At 36.8% G+C, this 20,970-nt stretch overlaps 1 protein-coding gene across 2 annotated transcripts in view; it reads left to right on the top strand.

Moving 5' to 3' along the window:
- The window catches only part of NFAT5 (nuclear factor of activated T-cells 5, tonicity-responsive), a 131,645-nt gene that overhangs the window by 99,435 nt on the left and 11,240 nt on the right, over positions 1 to 20,970 (top strand). For both annotated transcript variants that reach the window (XM_006860205.1, XM_006860204.1), the window contains 4 exons: positions 12,473 to 12,607; positions 12,737 to 12,789; positions 18,661 to 18,803; positions 20,004 to 20,028. In XM_006860205.1, coding sequence (XP_006860267.1) covers positions 12,473 to 12,607; positions 12,737 to 12,789; positions 18,661 to 18,803; positions 20,004 to 20,028 — 356 coding nt within the window. The remainder of the gene's footprint in view (positions 1 to 12,472; positions 12,608 to 12,736; positions 12,790 to 18,660; positions 18,804 to 20,003; positions 20,029 to 20,970) is intronic.

The raw sequence follows: 20,970 nt of genomic DNA, 5'->3' as shown, positions 1-20,970 counted from the left end.
ATACAGTATTTATCAAACAGAAAGAACTGAAGAAAAAAATCAAGACTCGACTTGAAATACTGAAAGATTTTATGGGCATAATATTGAATGATACAGAAAGCATCAAAAGAAAATGAAAAAAATAAACATAGTCACTGGACCAAGTAGAAATGGTCAGTGTTCAGCCATGTCAAAAGGTGTCATATGATTAAGACCCAGTGATACTAAAGAAGAAGTCAAAAGAGAGGTAACCCAATGGAACGTGGAAATCATAAGACAATATCATTTATATTGCATGCAAGTAAAATTTTGCTGAATATAATTTAAGAATGACTGCAGACGTACATTGACAGAGCTATGAGAGGTTGTGGAATGAGAGATATCATTGCTGGCATCAGATGGATCTTGGCTGAAAGTATAGAACGCCAGTAAAATGTTTATCTGTGCTTTATTGACTGTGCAGAAGATTGTGTGGATCATGACAAGCTATGGACAACAGTGCAGAGAGTGAGAATTCCAGAACACTTCATTGTGTTCATGAGGAGCCTGTACGTAGACAAAGAGGCAATTGTTTATACAGAACAAGAGGATACTGAATGGTTTAAAATCAGGAAATGTGTGTGCCAAGGTTGTATTCTTTCACTATACATATTGAGTCTGTATGCAGAGCAAATAATCTGACATGGTGGATTATATGAAGAAGAACATAGCATCATAATTGGAGAAGACTTAGTAACCACCTGTGAGGTGCAGATGCTACAGCCTTGGTTGCTGAAAGCAAAGAGGACTTAAAATACTTACTGATGAAGATCAAAAACCACAGCCTTCAGTATGGCTTGCACCTCAATGTAAAAAAAAAAAATCCTCACCACTGGACCAGTAAATAACATCAAGATAAGTGGAGAATAGATTGAAGTTGTCAAAGACTTACTTTTGCTTGGATCAACCATCAGCACTCATTGTAGCAGCACTCAGGAAATAAAAAAATGTATTGCATTATGCAAATCTACTGCACAAGACGTCTCTAATGTGTTCAAAAGCTAAGATGTTAGTTTGAGGACTAAGATGCACTTGACCCAAAGCATGGTGTTTTCAATACCCTCATATGCATATGAAATTAGGGCAATGAATAATGACAACTGGAAAAGAATTGATGCATTTGAATTATGGAGTTGGGGAAGAATATTGAAAATATCATGGGCTGTCAGAAGAACAAACAAATCTGTGTGGGAAAAGTACAGCCAGAATGCTTCCTAGAAACCAAGATGGCCAGACTTTTCTCATACTTTGGACATGTTATCTGGAGGGACAAGTCCCTGGGGAAGGACTCATGCTTGGAAAAGTGGAGGGTCAGTGAAGAAGAGGAAGACCCAGTTAGCTGGATTGGCAGAGTGGCACCAACAGTGGGTTCAAGTGTAGGAATGATTGTGAGATTGATGCAGAACTGCAGTGTTTCGTTCTGTTGTGCATAAACTCTTAGTGCAGAGAGGCCTGTAATTGAGTCGGTTATGACTCGACAGCAGCTAACAACAAACAGCGCTTTTAGCATGAGTCATAGCTACTTCCTAAAATTGATTCCAACTCATAGTGATTCTTTATAGGGTTTCCAAGGCTGCAAATCTTTACGGGAGCAGAAAGCCTTATCTTTCTCCTAAATTCTGTAATTTAGACTTCATAAATTTAGAAAGTAGCTCTTCATTGGTATTAGGGACTTTACAGAATATAAAGGTTGTCCCTTCCATTTTCTTAATGCTATTGCTGTTAAGTGATGTTGAGTCTATTCTGACTCATAGCAACTCTGTATAGAGTGTCTTGAGGAGTGACTGATGAGTTTTAACCACCAACCTTGCATTTCAACTGATATTTCAGTTCCATGACCATACTAGGTCTTAGCAAGTTAATTACTAGAATATCTTTGACTTACACAAAGCAGCTTTCCACAATTACAGGCCTCTTTGCACGAAGATGAAAAAAATTATAAAATGTACACAGATAATAGGCAGATTGATAGATAGGCAGGTAACAGTGTAGTTCTTGTTAAATGCCTTTGAGTCGATTCTCACTCGCAGCCGCCCTGTATAGAATATCAGAAGATCAGCTGGTGAGTTTGAACCAGACGACCATGCGCTTCAAACTGACTTTGCAGTCCAGTACTTATCTTACATCACCACACCAGGGCTCCATATAACAATTGAGGGGAGGAAAGAAAGCTGTATGGTAATTATTGTTCTGGTAGCGTAGAGGTTACAAATCGGGCTGTGAAACACAAGGTCAGCAATTCGAAACTACTAGCTGTTCTGCAGGAGAAAAATTAGGCTTTCTGCTCCCGTAAAGATTTACAGCCTTGGAAATCCTGTACAATGTTGCTATGAGTCGGAACCGACTCCACGGCACTTAATAACAACGTTAGTATAATAGAGATAATTAGTTCACTTTTAATATAATGGGTTGTTTTTGTTGTTAAATACTATTTAGTCGATTCCTACTCATAGCAGCCCTGTGTAGGGTTTCCAAGGAATGACTAAACCACCAGCCTTACAGTTCAAACCAACCTTGTAGTCTGGCACATTAACCTACAGCACCACACCAGTATACCATAACATAATGGGAGGAGGTATATAATGTGAAGAAATCTTTTGTATTAAATAATACCTAATTTTATTAGTTCGTTGTTTTGTGTTGGTATCTACTATAGAATGTAGAGTGGAGTTCTTGTATAGTGCTGTTGGATAAGCACTGCATTGCTAATTACAAGGTCAGCTGTTCAAACCCACCAGCTTACTCCTCTGAAACCCTATACAGAGTCAATAAGAGTCAGAAGTGACTTGACAACACTTAACAAAAACAGCATAAAATATAGAAAGGATGTTGTTTTGATTGAATGAAACATAATAGCGGAATGTTCGAGGGTAAGTCAAAAAAGTATTCATACTAGGGTTTCAGTTCATACCTGTATAGGTTTATTCCAAACAAAATGCATTTAAATGTGTTTCTGAGATCAGTGGATGGTTAAGACAGTTTCTTCCAGTAATAAACTTGTCTTAGTCTTGTTAGGGTGCCTTCAAAAAGCTCTAATCAAATTAGTGGCTCCAACGGGATATGCTTGGCCAGTTCAACTCAAAGCAGATAGATCAGTTCAGAAGGTTATGATGGCTGTTTTTTGGAATTCCAAAATCATCTAAGTAGATTTCTTAAAGGACACAGGTCAATCATAGGGGCTTACCAATAGGGAAGAAGTTTTAGAATACTGAAAATGGCATCAGTGTGAAAAAGGCCAGAAAAATTGCACCACGGAATTTTTTCATATCTTGGTAATGGCATCTGCTCCTTCTTCAGAGGTATCAAGTGCTGTCCTACAAGACTTTCCTGTAAGGGAAACCTTACCCTGGCCACACTACAGCCTTAATCTTGTTCTTCAGACTTCTTTTTGTTCCCCATACTCAAAGAACATTTAACAGAAACATGATTTGCATTCCTTGAGGATGTCAAAATTGCCATTCTAACATGGTGTACATTGAAGAACCCAGACTCTTTGGAGAAGGGTTAGGGAGATAGAAACGGTTGGTTTCAGTAGAACTAAATGGAGAATATACTGAGAAACAATAGCTTCTCTTGTTAATTGTTGTTGTTGTTAAGTGCCATCGAGTCGGGTCCGACCCATAGCGACCCTGTACAGGGTTTCCAAGGGTGTAAATCTTTACGGGAGTAGAAAGCCTCATCTTTCTCCCGCGGAGCGGCTGGTAGTTTCGAACCGCTGACCTTATTAATAGTTTTGTGTAATAAAGGTTTCTGTGATCTTTTAGCAATACTTTTATACTTATTGTCATATGTCTTCAGTTATATAGTTTATAATTTACTAGAGCATTGGTATGTAATTGCTTATTTTAAATTTAGATACAGTCAAGGCTCATGGTTCATGTCACACAAGAGATAGATAGGTTTTTTCTTTTTAAATAACTTTTGTTGTTAAGTGCCTTCCAGTTGGTTCTAACTCATAACTCATGGCCATTGGATCCATTATCTTTCTTTTTGTGTTTATTTTAAGGGATAGAAGAACACCTTCTTATATATTAATGACATCTTTATAACTCTTCAGACAGTTGTTGTTAAGTGCCTTCGAGTCAGTTCCGACCCATAGCGAACCCTGTACAGGGTTTCCGAATAAGTATATATTTAAGTATATATATAATTATTTGATTCTGCCATCTCAACTGAAAAATATTACTGTTCATAATTTCCAGCAACAACAACAACAAAAATTTCCAGTAACTATGATTTTTTTGTTTGTTTATTGTTGTTATTAGGTACCATCGAATCGGTACCGACTCAGTGATCCTATGCACAACAGAACGAAACACTGCTCAGTCCTGGGCCAACCTCACAATTGTTGTCATGCTTGAGCCCATTGATGCTGCCACTTTGCCATTCCATCTCTCTGGGGGTCTTCCTCTTTTTCTCTGACCCTCTACCTTACCAAACATGATATCCTTTTCCAGTGACTGGTCCCTCCTGACAATATGTCCAAAGTATGAGAGACGACGTCTGGCCATCCTGGCCTCCAAGGAGCACTCTGGCTGCACTTCCAACACAGATCTGTTGATTCTTTTGGCAGCCCATGGCACTTTCAATATTCTCCTCCAACACCATAACTCAAAAGCATCAATTCTTTTATGGTCGTCCTTATTCACTGTCCACCTTTCTCATGCATATGAGGTTATTGAAAATCCCATGGCTTGAGTCAGATGCACCTTAGTCCTCAATCTGACATCTTTTCTCTTCAACACTTTAAAAAGGTCTTGTGCAGCAGATTTGCCTAGTGTAATACATCACTTGATTTCTTGACTGCTGCTTCCATGAGTGTTATAGTTGATCCAAGACGAATGAAGTCCTTGACAACTTTTTTGTTTAGTAGGGCAGAATTAGTCATAGCTTTCTTAGATACAACATTTGATTTTATCATGCAGTGCTTATACTATTTAATCTTACTGAATGTAACTTTTTGAAAAAACGTTTCTTCTTATCCTACATATTTATGAAAAGGATAATATAAAAAAATTAAACTTTCCTTCTAAAATATTGGGCATAATTAGTAATTTACACTTAGTAACTTAATAATTAGGGAGCCCTGGTGTCACTTAGTAGTTAAACACTCAATTGTAACCCAAAATATTTGTGATTTGAACCCGTCAGCTGCTCCAAGGGTAGAAGATGTGGCAATCTGCTTCCTAAAGATGATATCCTTGGAAGCCCTGTGAGGCAATTCTACTACTGCCCTATAAGGGTCACTATGAGTTAAAATATATAATGATAGCTATATGTAAGCTTTTGCTTCTTTTTTTTTACTTTATGCAAAATCATGCCATAATAGTGCTTTATTATTTTGATGAGTTGAAATATTTGCTTATTCTTCAGTATTTAGATAAAATTAATTTTTTTTTCAGCTTTTCTTTTAAGACCTGTCTTTTAGTTATTCAGTGCTCCTAAAGTAGAAATGGAGTCCTGATATGGTGATGTATGGTCACCACTGGACTGCTAACTACAGGTGTTGGTTGAAATCCCCAGCCATTCCTTGGAAGCTCATAGAAACAGGGTCACTATGAGTCAGAATTGACTCAACGGTTACCAACAACAACTTGGCAAAAATATAACAAATGGATGGCTTTAAGAAACAGAAGTTTATTTTCTCACATTTTAGGAGACTAGAATTCTGAATTTGGAATGCCAGCTCTAGGGGAAGACTTTCTCTGTTGACCTGGAGTTAGGTCTTGTCTCTTTTAGCTTCTGATTCTAGGTGATCTTTGTGTCCTGGCATGTGTCTTCCCCTATCTTCCTCCTGTTGGCATGTTCAATATATGTGTCTCAAAGAACACCCTACATTTGTCCTGTTTTATATACATAAGACAGCCCATTACCAAATGGTAATATAAACAGTCATAGAGTTCACGATTTGCAACCTGTTTTGGGGGGACACAAATCATCCCATACAAGACAGCTGTATGAAAAACAGGAGTCTTGGTGGTACCATGGTTAAAGTGCTCAGCTGCTAACCAGAAGGTCAGTGGTTTGAACACATAAGCTACTTCTCTGGAGAAAGATGTGGTAACTTGCTTCCATGCAGCCTTGGAAACCTTGTGGGGCAGTTCTTTTTTGTCTTCTAGAGTCATTATGAGTCTGAATGTATGTGGCAATTGGTGGGTTATTAAAAGCATATAAACATTATAACAGAAAGGTAGCTTTTTTTTTTTTTTTTTTTTAAGTAGTATCACTTTCAAGAGTCAGATTACAGATTACTTAAAGATAAAAATAAAACAGCTCTTCCTCTTGGTCTCATATTGAACTCGAGTTGGAAGAGGCGAATCTGGTCTCAAAATGGAGGTAAAACTGCTGCCCGATCATCCTAATCCCCACTCCGGCTGCTGCCGCCGCCACTGAGGGAAAGTAGGTCATGATCCAAAGGAACCAGAGCAGTTGTGAAAACTGTTTATTGGTGGTCTGAGCTTTGAAACTACAGATGATAGTTTAAGAGAACATTTCGAGAAGTGGGGCACACTCACAGATTGTGTGGTGATGAGAAATCCCCAGACAAAACAATTCAGGGGCTTTGGTTTTGTGACTTACTCTTGTGTCGAAGAGATGGATGCAGCAATGTGCCCCTGGCCACACAAGGTTGATGGGTGTGTAGTGGAACCAAAGAGAGCTGTTTCTAGAGAGGATTCTGTAAAGCCTGGTGCCCATTTAACAGTGAAGAAAATTTTCGTTGGTGGCATTAAAGAAGACACAGAGGAATATAATTTGAGTGAAAAGTATGGCCAGATTGAAACCATGGAAGTTATGGAAGACAGGCAGAGTGGAAAAAAAGAGAGGATTTGCTTTTGTAACTTTTGATGATCATGATACAGTTGATAAAATTGTTGTTCAGAAATACCACACTATTAATGGGCATAATTGTAAAGTGAAAAAGGCCCTTTCTAAGCAAGAGATGCAGTCTGCTGGATCACAGGTCATGGAGGTGGATCTGGCAACTTTATGGGCCGTGGAGGGAACTTTGGAGGTAGTGGAGGTTCCTTTGGTCGTGCTGGACACTGGTGGAAGAAGAGGCTATGGTGGAGGTGGTGGCAGCAGAGGTAGTTACGGTGGAGGTGATGGTGGCAACTATGGAGGTGGTCTTGGTTATAGTAGTGGAGGGGGCTATGGTGGTGGTGGTGGACCAGGATATGGAAACCAAGGTGGTGGATACGGTGGCGGTAGTGGAGGAAATGATGGTTACAATGAAGGGAGGAAATTTTGGCAGTGGTTACTATGGCGGTAGTGGGAACTATAATGATTTTGGAAATTATAGTGGACAACAACAACCAAATTATGGACCCATGGAAAGGGGGCGGGGGCAGTTTTGGTGGAAGAAGCTTGGGCAGTCCTTGTGGTGGTTATGGATCTGGTGGTGGAAGTGGTGGATATGGTAGCAGAAGGCTCTAAAAATTCAGCAGACAGGGACTACAGTTTTTAGCAGGAGAGCTAGGAATTGTCAGGAAAGCTGCAGGTTACTTTGAGACAGTCCTCCCAGATGCATTAGAGGAACTGTAAAAATCTGGCACAGAAGGAACGATGATTCATAGGCAGAAAAGTTACTGCAGCTCCAACAGGAAGCCCTTCTTGTTCAGGACTTTCAGAGCCACAGTTTGCAAAAAGTGCAGCTATTGATGAATGCAATGTAGTGTCAGTTAGATGTACATTCCTGAGGTCTTTTATCTGTTGTAGCTTTGTCTTTTTCTTTTCATTTCATCAGGTATAATTGCCCTGTAAATTGTGGTAGTGGTACCAGGAATAAAAAATTAAGGAATTTTTTACCTTTCAATATTTGTGTAGTTCAGTTTTTCTACATTTTTTAGTACAGAAACTTTGACAAAATGCAGTTTTGAAGGTGTTTCCTTGTGAATTAATAAGTAAAGCAGATCATTGTTAATCATTATTTTGTATGAATTTTGCTAAAGTTAACTATAAAGAAACACTTGCTGACTTGCAGTTTAAGGGGAATCTATTCTCCTCAAATCCAAACCATGATATGAATGGGCACTGACATGTGGAGAGAATAAGATATTTTTATGTTTGCAATGTGTGTGTTAGATAATAACTAGGATTGGATATTTCAATTAGTATGTTTGTGAATTCATAGCAGTAAGAGTTACCTTCAATGAAAAACTCAAAATTCCTATGTCATTTTTTGTGCATTTTCTTTTAAAAAACTATAATCAGATTTGATTTTTAGTGTATTAGCTTTGCTAAAGTCCTAGCTGTGTTTTAAAAAATAATACATTTACTTTGGTCACATTTGAACTGCTGCCATAATTTTATTTGGGTGTAAAGAATTTCTGCTGTCCTCTGCTTAAATTCTGGAATAGGGTAGTGGATATTTTTACCCTATTTTCCTACTTTAAAAATGATTCATTAAAACTTACCACTAAGCCCGCTGTACCCAAGCAAATTAGTGGTTACCTTTTAAAAGCAAAATTCTTTTTGAGGCTCTTATAAATCTTAAGTTCTTTTCCTTGGTTTAATTTTTTTTAATTATAACAAGCTCTCAGAGCAAGAGAATAAAAATCATGCATTGTTGAACCCTTTAAAATAAATGAATAAATAAAAATAAAACAGTTAATGCTTAAATAATCCTGAGTTTAGCTCTGTTTAGTGTGGAGTCAGTTCTGTTAGATAGCCATTACACTTATTAATAAAAAAAGACTTTTCATAATGTTAAAAGTTTAATAATCTTAAATAGCAATAGTCTAGTTCTATGTATACCATAAAATAAATACAAATATGTAGACTGTAATACATATTGTACCTCCAGAGGGTATCTTTAAGTATGCTTTAACTACATAAAAGGAAAAAATAAGATGGGAAAACAAATTTTAATAGTTACCAGTGAAGTGGAATTTTCATTTAGTATTTTTAAATGATGGAAATGTTATAGACTGTACATTTCATTTTATTAATGTGAATATATTGAGGTAATTTCATATCTTCTATTGTTTTCTAATCAAAATATTTACCATAATTTATATGAATATATTTTAGATATAAATGTGTAGTTCTATGTTTCCCCAAAAGGATACCGTACTATTAAACTGGTTGTTAATTACCTCTCTATTTAAAAGGGCATAAAATATGACCATTAATTCTTTCTACTTTATTCATAACCCTTTGGGTTCTAGACAGAATATATTTTTTTTTCACAATTTCTTTTCAAGTTTAAGAAATTATTGAAAATGTCATGTTATTTAAATATTTAGCAATAGGATAGTGTATTTGTTTGTATTAATCTCCTAACAATAAACCAAAAAAAAAAAAACAACTCAGTGATTTATAACAACAAAGTTGTACTTCCATTCAATATATGTTTTATTGACTGGAGTTGGAAGTAGCACTGCTAAAACTTTCCCAATATTTAGTGAAATATGTCATTAAGAAATTGGTGTTAGACAAGCCATATAAGTTTACAATATATAATAAAATTTACTGAAAGAACAAGTAGTGTAAACTATAGCAAAGTGATTAACCTTGAGTGAGATATTTTGTTATTGTTGTTATTAGGTGCCTTTGAATTGATTTTGACTTGGTGCACAACAGAATGAAACAAGAATTCAATTCTTGCCATCATTGCTTATAAAGAGCATTCTGGCTATACTTCTTCTAAGATGTATTTCTTTGTTCTTCTGGCAATGTATGGAACTTTGAATATTCTTCCCCAACATCATAATTCAAATGCATCGATTCTTCTGTGGTCTTCCTTTTCATTGTCCAACTTTCACACGCATATGAGGCAATTGAAGGAACACGACTTGGTGTTAGGGGTACTTATTCCTCAAAATGACTTCTTTACTCTTTAACATTTTAAAGAGGTCATTTGCAGAATATTTGCCAATACAACATGTCATTTGATTTCTTGGTTGGTACTGTCATGAGAATTGATTGTGGACCCAAACAAAATGAAGTCTTTAACTACTTCAATCTTATTTGTTTATTATGGTGCTATTTGTTGATCCAATTGTGAGGATTTTTGTTTTCTTTACATTGAAATGCAATCCATAATGTAGGATGTAGCCTTTGATCTTCATCAATATTTCAAGTCCTGTTGGCTTCCAGCAAGCAAGGTTATGTCAGGTTGTTAATGAGTCTTCCTATAATCCTGAACGCCACATTCTTCATATAATTCAGTTTCTCAGATTATTTTCTCAGCATGTAGATTGAAAGTATACAACTCTGCCATACACTTTTCCGGATTTTTAAGCCATTTGGTACCCCTTGTTGTGTCAAATGACTGCCTCTTGCTCTATGTACCATTTCCTAATGAACACAAGTGTTCTGGAATACCCATTCTTCATGGTACTAAATAGTTTGCTGTGATCCACACAGTCTAATTCCTTTGCCTAGTAAATAAAGCACAAGTAAAACATCTTTCTAGTATTCTTTGCTTTCAGTCAAGAGCCTTCTGACATCGACAGCAATAATCCTTAGTTCTACCTCCTCTTCTGAATCCAGCTTGAATTTTGGTCAGTTCTTCAGTTCCCTGTGGATGGACTGCGTAACCATCTTTTAGTTATCTTTAGTAGAATTTTGCCTGTATGTCATATTAATGATGCTGTTTGATGATGATTTCCACATTCCGTTGGGTCACATCTCTTTAAAATGGGCGCAAATATGGATCTCTTCCAGTTGCTTGACTTACATAGTTGTCTTCTAAATTTCATGGCATAGATGAGTGAACCCCTCCAGTGCTGCATCAGTTTGTTTGTTAAAAGATTTGAATTGCCATTTCATCAATTCCTTGAATTGCCATTTCATCAATTCCTTGAATTGTCATTTCATCAATTCCTGAAGCCTGTTTTTCAGTAGTGCCTTCAGTGCAGCTAAGACGTCTTCCTTCAGTACCACGTTTTTGAATCATATGCTGCCTCTTGAAATGGTTGGTTATCAGCTAGTTCTTTGTGGTAATAGTGATTCTGTATTCCTTTTATATTATTTTGATTGTTCCTGTGTCATTCAGTATTTTACTTGTAGAATCCTTCAGTATTACAAGTTGAAGCTTAAATATTTCTTTATTTTTTTTCAGCTTGAGAAATGCTGATTATTCCCTTATATCTAGTATCACCTCTTTGCCCATTTCATTATAACACTTAACTTTGTCTTCTCAAGCTGCCCTTGGAAATTTTCTGGTAAGCTCTTTTACTCTATCATTTTGTTGCTTTGGCTTCTCAGCATTCAACGGCAAGTTTCATAATCTTTTCTACATACATTTGGGTCATTTCTTTTTCTTTCTTGTCTTTTTAAATGACCTCTTGCTGTCTTCATGTATGATGTTCTTGATATCGTCCCACAGTCTTTTTGGTCTCAGGTGATTAATTAGTGTCCAGTGCAACAAGTCTTTTTTTGAGATGGTCTTTAAATTTAGGTGCGATATTATTCAAAGTCATATTTTGACTCTTGTGGACTTGTTTTAATTTCCTTAAGCTCCAACTTGCACTCTCATATGAGCCATTGATGATATATTCCACAATCAGTCCTTTGCCTTATTTTGGCTAATGATATTGATCTTCTCTATCATTTTTTTCCATATTAGTAGTCAGTTTATTCCTGTATATTCCATCTGTTAAGGTCCATGTGTATAGTATTTATAAGGTGTTTGTAATGAACAAGTCACTGCTCTTGCAAAATTCTGTCATGTGATCTCCAGTATCATTTCTATAACCAAGGCCAACACACAAGCCTCCACAGTACAATAAACTAACAGATGAGTGGTGGAGTTAAGGATCATGAGAAAATATTGTTTATTTGCATTTAGTCAGTATCCTATAGTGTTTTGGTATCAATGAGTAAAAGTGTTTTTGGAGTCAGGTACGTTGGGAAAACTATATACTAACCTCTAAAGAGCCCTGGTGGTGCAGTGAATTAAGCTTTAAACTACTAACTTTCAGGTCGTTGGGTTAATGTGCTGGACTGCAAAGTTGTTTGAACCATAGGGTCTGTGGTTCAAGCTCACCAACTGCTCCTCGGAAACTCTGTACAGAGGGTTTGGGTTGAAACTGACTCGATGGCATTTAACAACATGCTATTTTTAATACAGCAATATATATACACATATATATACATATTTAAATTGGCACAGCATTGCTTATGAAAGTACCTCGTTTGGGGAAGACAAGGTTAACAAACTTAGAAAACAAAAAATTCACTGTCACTGAGTAGTTCGTTCCAACTTACAGCAACAAGTGTGGATGGTGCACATTATTTGCATAAAATATACAGTGTGTATATGTGTGTGCGTGCAAAATTTAAACTTTAATCTTACACATTCATTTTTCTATATAAATTCTTCCAACCGTTATTTAACGAAAGGATGGTAAATACTGTCATCAACAAAGCCTGCTCATTAAAAGTCAATTTTGTATAAGTAATAAAGTAGTAGTGGTTCTTTTTATTGAAAGCTTATGTATATCCACAGCCCAGCCAGCAGGCGTGCCAGAAATCTTAAAGAAAAGTTTGCATAGCTGTTCGGTAAAAGGAGAAGAAGAAGTGTTTTTAATTGGAAAGAATTTTCTGAAAGGAACTAAGGTTATTTTCCAAGAAAATGTTTCTGGTAAGTAAACATAATGTTGTTACAGAGATTGTAGCATGTTTCACTTTGGACTAATGATACATTCATAGCTAATAGTTAAAACATTTGTTTTTTAAGTTTTGTATGTAATTGTGTTTTTATTTCTACTAGATGAAAACTCTTGGAAGTCAGAAGCTGAAATCGACATGGAATTATTTCATCAGGTATGATTTAATGCATATTATAATTTGGTTATTTAAGCTCTAAGAAATTCAGGGTTTTTTTGGGTTTTTTTTCTGTTTTCCTGAACCAACAGATTGAATTTCCTCTTCATATAAGATTTGTGTTTTAAAGTTTCTTTTTTGAGTTTCTTTAACCAAAACAGAATTATTTTACCTGGTGTTAGACATGACCAATTCTCTATTAGAAAATTTTAAGAACCTAAACATTATCAATTTTATTTATTTCATTTTTCCCACCACAAAATGAGAACAAAGCAATCATTGTTAATAAATGAAACATTTTTATCTAATGTTTATTTGCTCTGAGAATTATTATTATTTCAACATACTATATATAATTAAATGAGCTCTGTTAGCGTAATGGGTACGAATTGAACTGCTCAAGGTCAGCAGTTCAAAACTACCAGCTGTTCTGCAGGAGAAAGTTGAACCTTTCTGCTCCCATAAAGATTTACAGCCTTGAGAACCCTGTGCAGGGTCACTATGAGTCAGAACCGACTCTACAGCACATAAACAACCAACCAATCATTATATAATTAAAAAGGAGCCCTGGTGTCACAGTGTAAGCCATTGTGACACCAGGGCTCCTGGTTAGTGGTTTGAACCTACCAGCTGCTCCACAGAAGAAAGGTGTGGTAGTGTGCTGTTGTAAAGATAATTGTTGTGAAGTGCCATTGAGTCAGTTCTGACTCATAGCAACCCTATATAGGGTTTCCAAGGAGTGGCTGGTAGCTTTGAGCCACCAACCTGGTGGTTAGCAGTCCAGTGCTGATCCTACAACACTACACCAGGATATATACAGCCTTGTAAATCTTTTGGGTTAATTGTACTCTGTCCTAATGTTGTTAGAGGAGTCTTGGTGTAGATCTATGGGTTAATACGATGGACTGCAAAGTTTGTTTGACCTACGTACGAAGTCTGCAGTTCAAGCTCCTCAGCTGCTCTTTGGAAACCCTATACAGGGTCGCTATAGGTTTGAACCAACTCGGCACCACTTAACAAAAACAACAACAACAATGTTGTTAAGTGCCATCCAGTCTATTCCAATTCACAGTGACCCTGTATAGGGTTTCTTAGGAGCACCTAGTGGGTTTGAACTGCCAACTTTTCAGTTAGCAGTCCAGTGCTTATCCTACAGCAGCATATCAGGACTCCTGTCCTTTAGAGTTGCTGATATTTATTGAGTACTTGCTGTGTGCCATGTGCTTTCTGTCTGCTAAAATTTCTTTGATTTTTTTTTTTGTTGTTGTTGAGTGCCTTCGAGTCAGTTCCAACTCATATAGACCCTGTATAGTTTCCAAAATACAATTTAATAAGCTCTCATTCAAGACATTATGTTTGTAGGACTGGAAAATATATTTTTCTCCAAAGAGCTTGAAAATATGGTTAAACCTGATTAAATTGAGAATCTGGATATAGAAGGTGGGACCAAACCCATAGAGGTTAAAGAGCAGATGGGGTAAAAAAGACCATATGAAAGCAAGCAGAGAGGTGAGGTGGAAGAGGTAATAATTGAAGAATCTATACATACAGACATTTTATCAAAAAAAGTATGTAAATGCTTGCTTTTAAATTTATTTTTTATTCCCTTGTATATTAAAAAAGGAGCCTTGGTGATGCTGTAAGATAAGACTGCTAACCACAAGGTCAGCAGTTCAAGCCCACCAGCTGATCTGCAGGAGAACCATAAAGCTTTCTGCTCCTATAAAGATTTACAACCTCAGAAACCCTAAACTGGATCACTATGAGTTGAGATCTACAGGATGGCAGTGGGCTAGCTCTTTTTTGTCTTTGCTTTTTTACATGTTAAAAAAATAAATATCAAAAGCAATATATAGTGTATATGGTAGAACTTTCTATATACCTTGGCAAATGCTATATAGAAAGTTTTCTTCTAGCCTTATGGTACTGCATGCTTTGGAAAGAGATAGTGGGATTCAGCAGTCATTCCTTTGTGACATTGGGCAGTCTCTGCTAGGGTTCATTACCAGACTAGTAATTAACTGTTAAGTTGTAGTTCCTGCTTTGTATTTAACAATCTGTGTTATATAAATAAGACAAGTCACTTTTGTGCCCCAGTTTTCCAATATTTAGAATAAGGTCTTTCATTTACTGGTTTAGGATAGCTCCTAATTTTGACATTTTATGATTTCTTATATAATTTGTTGATCAGACTATTCCACTTCTAAGAATTACCAGTGGCTGTCTCTGGAGGACTCCCAGAAGTTAGGGACAATATATTGTATTTCTTTGTTCCTCATAATTCATGAAAAGCTCAACAGTTTGTTCTATTCAGTATTGAAGATAAGATCTCACTATGATCCTTGGGTCCCTTATTGTTCTGTCTGGAACACTAACTAGATTATTATATACCTATAGTTTGATACTGACTGAAGACTAACTTATCAATGCAATATTTTTGTGTGACATGAATATATTATGATTTTTGTTATGTTGCATATAATGTTCTATAATTGTGATTTCTTACTTTGTCTTAAGCATTTTTATAGATAAGAATACTAGTTCCAGAGACTAAAGGACTAACCTTAGTTACACAAAATGTCACTAAAATACCTCCAACAACAAAAAAATATAGTCTTAAATTATTGTTCTATTTAGAACATAATATTAGGTACTCATCTCCCTCCTTTCCTTGCTTTCTCCATTCCTTTACCTTTGAGGCATGGGCTAGTTGCTAAAACACTTTTTCAGGACAGTTATGATAGATACAAGCTTACAGTAGATTAAAGACCAGTAATCATAAAAATAAGACAAATGGTATAATGGAGAGGAATTATGTCCTTATTTGGTGGTTATATTTAGAGGTCCTAGGGTTTTGTAAGCAATTATGTAAACAGACTCTAAATCATAATGCGATCTTTCATTAATTCTGTGGTACTGCTTCTCATTTTTAATTTTTTTACCATTTTTATGTAGAGCTTTGACTTTCATTGTTTCCTAGTTGGTTTTCTGGGAAGTATTTTCTTAGAGTAGAATCAGAACTGTAATAGAAAGAATCAGTTCTAGATAATATATCAAAGAACTAAAGCAAACATGTTTTATTCTTTTCAAAGTAATAATATTTTTTTAAACAGTATTTTATAATAAAAATGACTTTGGATATGGTCAATAAAGAAATATCAAACCTACACATAAAAAAGTTGTTGATGTTGTTGTTAAGAGCCGTCGAGTCGATTCCGACCCATGGTGACCCTGTATAGGGTTTCTGCTTTAAAATCAACAAAAGCATTCCTTCCCAGGGGTCAGTTTGGAGTGTGCCATCACTTTCCTCATCCAAATACTGTTTGTTGCAGCCCTAACTACAGAAGGCACCCTGCAGGTAGTGTCTGCTTCCACAGTCAACTCTACCTGCCTCCCTGTGCACCCCATAGCTCAGCCCTTTGAAACCAATAGTACAGACCTCATGGGGATTTGGTTTTGGTCGACCTGCTCTCCCTTCCCATCATCACTGAGAAGTGCTAATTGAGGCTATTTATTAGGAAGCAGGACAGTTGGGTGGGTCGGTGAGTGGGGAATCTAGTAACAAGATCAATTTCCCTGGTGGTTCATTTGGAGTATGTCAGCACTTCACCCACTTAACCTATATGAGTGGCAACAGAAGGCTCGTTAGTATAGTGGAGTGTGCTCCCTGTGTAACACTACTAGCTTCCCTGGGTACCTCACAGCTTAGGCCTCTGAAACCAACAGGACAGACCTCCTGGGGAGTCAGCTCAGCTCTGTTTGCTCCCTCTTCCAGTTAGGATTGAAGGTTGAGGCATCTTTAATGAAGGTAGCACCCACAGCCAGCAATCTAGTGGGAAGAAAAGGAGCTCTGATAACAATAAGGCAGACCTTCATGGGGAATTGTTACAGAATGCTCCCATAGTGGAGTCTGCTTCCATAGATGGCACTCTTCCTGCCTTGCTATGTACCCCATAGCTCAAATCTCTGTGAAACACCAGGACAGACCTTCCTGGAGATCAGTTATGAGTCTCTGTCTGAAGTGTGCTGGAAAGCATACATCCTAAGTGGAGGCTACCGAGGCTAACAATCTATAGGGTGGGCACTGATAGCAACAAGACAGACATCTCTTGGAGTCTTTTTGGAATGTGACTACTCTTCCCCTAATTGGTAGCTGTTACCTACTAGGCTGATATGAATCTCTACAGAAGGTTCCCTACAGTGGAGTCACAGGAGGGTCACCTAGATAGAGACTCTTCCCCCAACCACTGCAGAGTCACTGCAGCTTTGAAACTGGCAAAACATCTTCAGAAAGTCCTCTGGGGAATACCAACCCTTCCTCTCCTGAGACTGAGGCAAGTCTGTCTTTTCTTACCCTGAGTGTCAGCTCCAATATAAATAGCCCCACCCCGAGCCCTAGAGGTAGATCACTGAGTATGGGTTTTCTGACTAAAAACTGTGGTTAAAGAACCATGTAAGGAGGAAATCATAACCAGAGTGGACTGTGCCTTCTGATGGACAGACTGATTAGCACCCAATATCTTGATTTGGCATTATTTTCCATTGGTGGACCATAGTGTGTTCTCTAGTGTGTCTGGAAGACATTCAGCATTGAAAAATGAATCTGTAACTTTTGAATCTCAGTTAAACCAGGGAGAGAAAAGGAGCTATCACAGAAAGGGACAGGAGACAGTAACTAAAAGCTGAAAAGGAAAACTGAGAAAGTTACTACCCTAGAAAAATTCCAGTGCCCCAACAAAAATTCATAAGAACACAAAGTACAGAGAAACAATGGCGTATCCAAATAAACATGACGTGTAGGGAGTGGAAACACATCTATACATAATAAAATAATGAACTAATAAAAGAATATATTATAGCCACTTTTAATATAATTGAAGAACTAAAGAAAAACATGGACAAAGATCTAACAGGAAAACCATGTGGATCTTTAAAAAGATACTGCAATTGAAAGGACAATAACTGAAATGAGAAACACAATAGGACTTACCAAGAGATTTAATCAGCCAAAAGAAAAAATTAGCAAAGTACAGGATGATAGTTAAACTTACAAACCCTAAAGAGCAGCAATAACTAAGTCTTAAGAGGTTGAGCACAGTTTAATGGAATTATAGGACAAAAGACCTAATACACACATCATGGAAATTCTCAAAAACAGTTACTGAGTTTAACTAGTGAATGTTGGCCTTGAGCATTGTCCTCTGTTAAGAATTATCTATATGGGATCAGATTGACAACAGCAACTTCAAAGGTTATATAGAAAACTTAGGGGACAATCAGGAAGGAACAACTCTAGAAAAGGAGGGTGAGAATGCACAACTCAAAGAATGTTATCAATGTCACTAAATTGTAGAAACAGTTGAATTTGGTGTGTATTTTGCTGTGTATAGTCTCAGTAGACTGAAAAGGTCATTATGGCTAGAGTGTAGTGTGTAAGGAAGAGAGTGGGAATGAGATGAAGATGACAGGGCAAGGGGGGCTTTTGTAGATCATTGTAAAATATTTGGATTTTACCTCAAAAATGGCCATAAGGCAAATGTTCTGATTCCTGCATTTAATTTTTTTTTTTTTTTTTCCTTTGTTAGGTTTTTAAACTCTAGCTAATAGGGGCAGTCCTGATGTGATGCTACAGGTTAATGCACTAGACTTGCAAGGTCGGTTTGAACTGCGAGGTTGGTAGTTCAAGCTTGCCATCTGCCTCTCAGAAACCCAATATGGACTCTCAAAGAGTCGGAACCAACTCAACAGCACTTAACAACACAACAACATAGCTAATTGGAAAAATAGTTAAAAATTGCTTTATTTTAAAAGCTTAACTTAAATACTGCTTTTTTTTTTATTTTTAAACTCTTGTACTTTTCTTTAAATTAGAATCATCTTATTGTGAAGGTGCCCCCATATCATGACCAACATATAACTCTGCCTGTATCAGTGGGAATATACGTAGTTACCAATGCTGGAAGATCGCATGATGTTCAGCCATTCACTTATACTCCAGACCCAGGTATGTTAAAGTAAAAAGTGTGAAGCAAAATGAATGATTAATTTCTAGTTCCTTGTAAGGATATGAAGACTAGCCAGCCAAAAGAAAAATTTACCAAGAGGAATTTATATAAGCATGGTTTGGATATTGCAGCATTTCCTAACAAGACAACTACCAAATGCTTGCTGCTTTTATTCTTATGTTAGGAACATCATTTCCAACTTGAAAGATCGTAGCAAGGGCAAAGGAGACCTCTGGTCCGCCACCCATCTTTTCCCTCTTCTGGCTTCACCCTGTTTCTGGAGGGCCTTGATGCATCAGCCAGTGTTTCCAAAGTCTATCTGTCCTATAGGCCTAAGAGTGCATACAGAATTGGGCTATTTGTACAGGGAATTCTGGTTACTGAGTACTTGATACATGGTCTAAAAAGGCCGGGTGGAAGGAAGGCTGACAAACATATCCTGATTATACACACTGCCAGACATAATAAAGCTCTATGGATCTATACAACCAAAACCCGAACATACTACATGATGATCTCAGGTACTTCGTTATTTAGCAAAATTATGGAACCTTTGTTTCATTGTCAGTTGGTCCCTGAAGCTTTGAACTACTAAAGCACCTTGATTTGTTTTTTCACTTTGCCATATTTAGATACAGAAATAATGCTAGATAGTATTTTCTGTGGCTACAGTGATAATTCCTTTAAGAAGCAGAGATACATATTTTTTTCTGCTCGAAAAACAAACTAATAACTTGATTTAAAAGTTGTTGTTGTTATGTGCCGTGGAGTCGGTTCTGACTCATAGCGACCCGGTACAGGGTTTTCGAGGCTGTAAATCTTTACGAGAGCAGAAAGCCTGATCTTTCTCCCGCGGAACAGCTGGTAGATTCGAACTGCTGACCCTGAGGTTCACAGCCCGATTTGTAACCACTACATTTTAAAATGTTCCCAAGAATTCATTTCTGTTTTTAAAACTATAGTTAGAATTCATGTTGTCATGCTTAAAATTGTACGTGAATTCTTTTTCCATTCAATTCCCTGTAAGTCATCTGTCAGACCTACTGTGTGCATACTAAAATTATTTAACTCAATTCTTAGGCAATATATATAATTTTGTTTCTTCTCTCAGTGAAATTTTATTATCATTTATTTGATGTCATGTTAAGAATAAGACACTGAAAGTAAGTTGACTCAAATTCCATTTGGAATAAATTAAAGAATAAAAAGTAAATATATTAAGAAACAAATTAAATTGTATACAAATAAAAATAGCATCAATTTCAGTAAGAGCCTGCTAAATTGTCATTTATTTAAATAAAAATGATCTCTAGTGTTAGGTTTATTAAATTTAAAGTTGTCATTGTACCAGGCTTTGAAAAGTTTGTGGAAAAATGGAATTATGTAATGGAATTTTTGCATGAACTTTTTGAAGCTTCCCCCACCCCCTTGTAGATACAGTATGGCGGTGGTGGTAGTGTGCCATGGAGTCAGTTCCGACTCAGCAACCCTGCATCTCCCTTGGAATGACTGGTAGTTTCGAACTGCTGTCCTTGAGATTAGCAGCCCAACTTGTAACCACCACACTACCAGAGCTCTTCAGATGTGGTAGAGTAGCCCAATAAGACTACCTAAAGAGTAATCATGTTGTATATTCAGTAGGTTCATCACAGTTTTTTAAATTCAATTTTAATATTGACTATTGGCTCTGAATGGTGATTTTTTTTTCCTTTGCTCTTGTAGTATATTTGATAAATTATAAATGTCTGACAGCAGTCTTCTACTCATTTGATATTATTAATGTGTACTCTGGTAGCATAGGGCTTATGAATTGGGTTGCTAATTTCATAATCAGCAGTTTGAAACTACCAGCTGTTTCGCGGCATGAAGGCTTTCTGTTCCCATAAAGATTTGCAGCTTCGGACACCCTATACAGGCTCGCTGTGAATCGGAACTGACTCCACAGCACATGTCCGCCTCCACCATACTGTTTAAGTTGTGTTTTGTCTTGTTTCACTTTTGCTAAGTGAACTTTTCTTCTGCCCACTTGGATATTGGTGAATCTACAGTATACTACTGCTAGTTATAAAAGCTTAGCTCAACCGGGAAGTTTTGCTAAACAAATAGGTTAATGATTCTTTGTAAGAAAATATTCTGATATAAGAACTTTAAGATGTAGTTTTAATATAATTAAGTT

This window comes from Chrysochloris asiatica, unplaced genomic scaffold (genome assembly GCF_000296735.1).
Source record: "Chrysochloris asiatica unplaced genomic scaffold, ChrAsi1.0 scaffold00037, whole genome shotgun sequence".
In the NCBI taxonomy this organism is placed as follows: domain Eukaryota; kingdom Metazoa; phylum Chordata; class Mammalia; order Afrosoricida; family Chrysochloridae; genus Chrysochloris; species Chrysochloris asiatica.
Note: the sequence above shows the minus strand (reverse complement) of the source record. Positions and strands in the feature narration are given on the sequence as shown.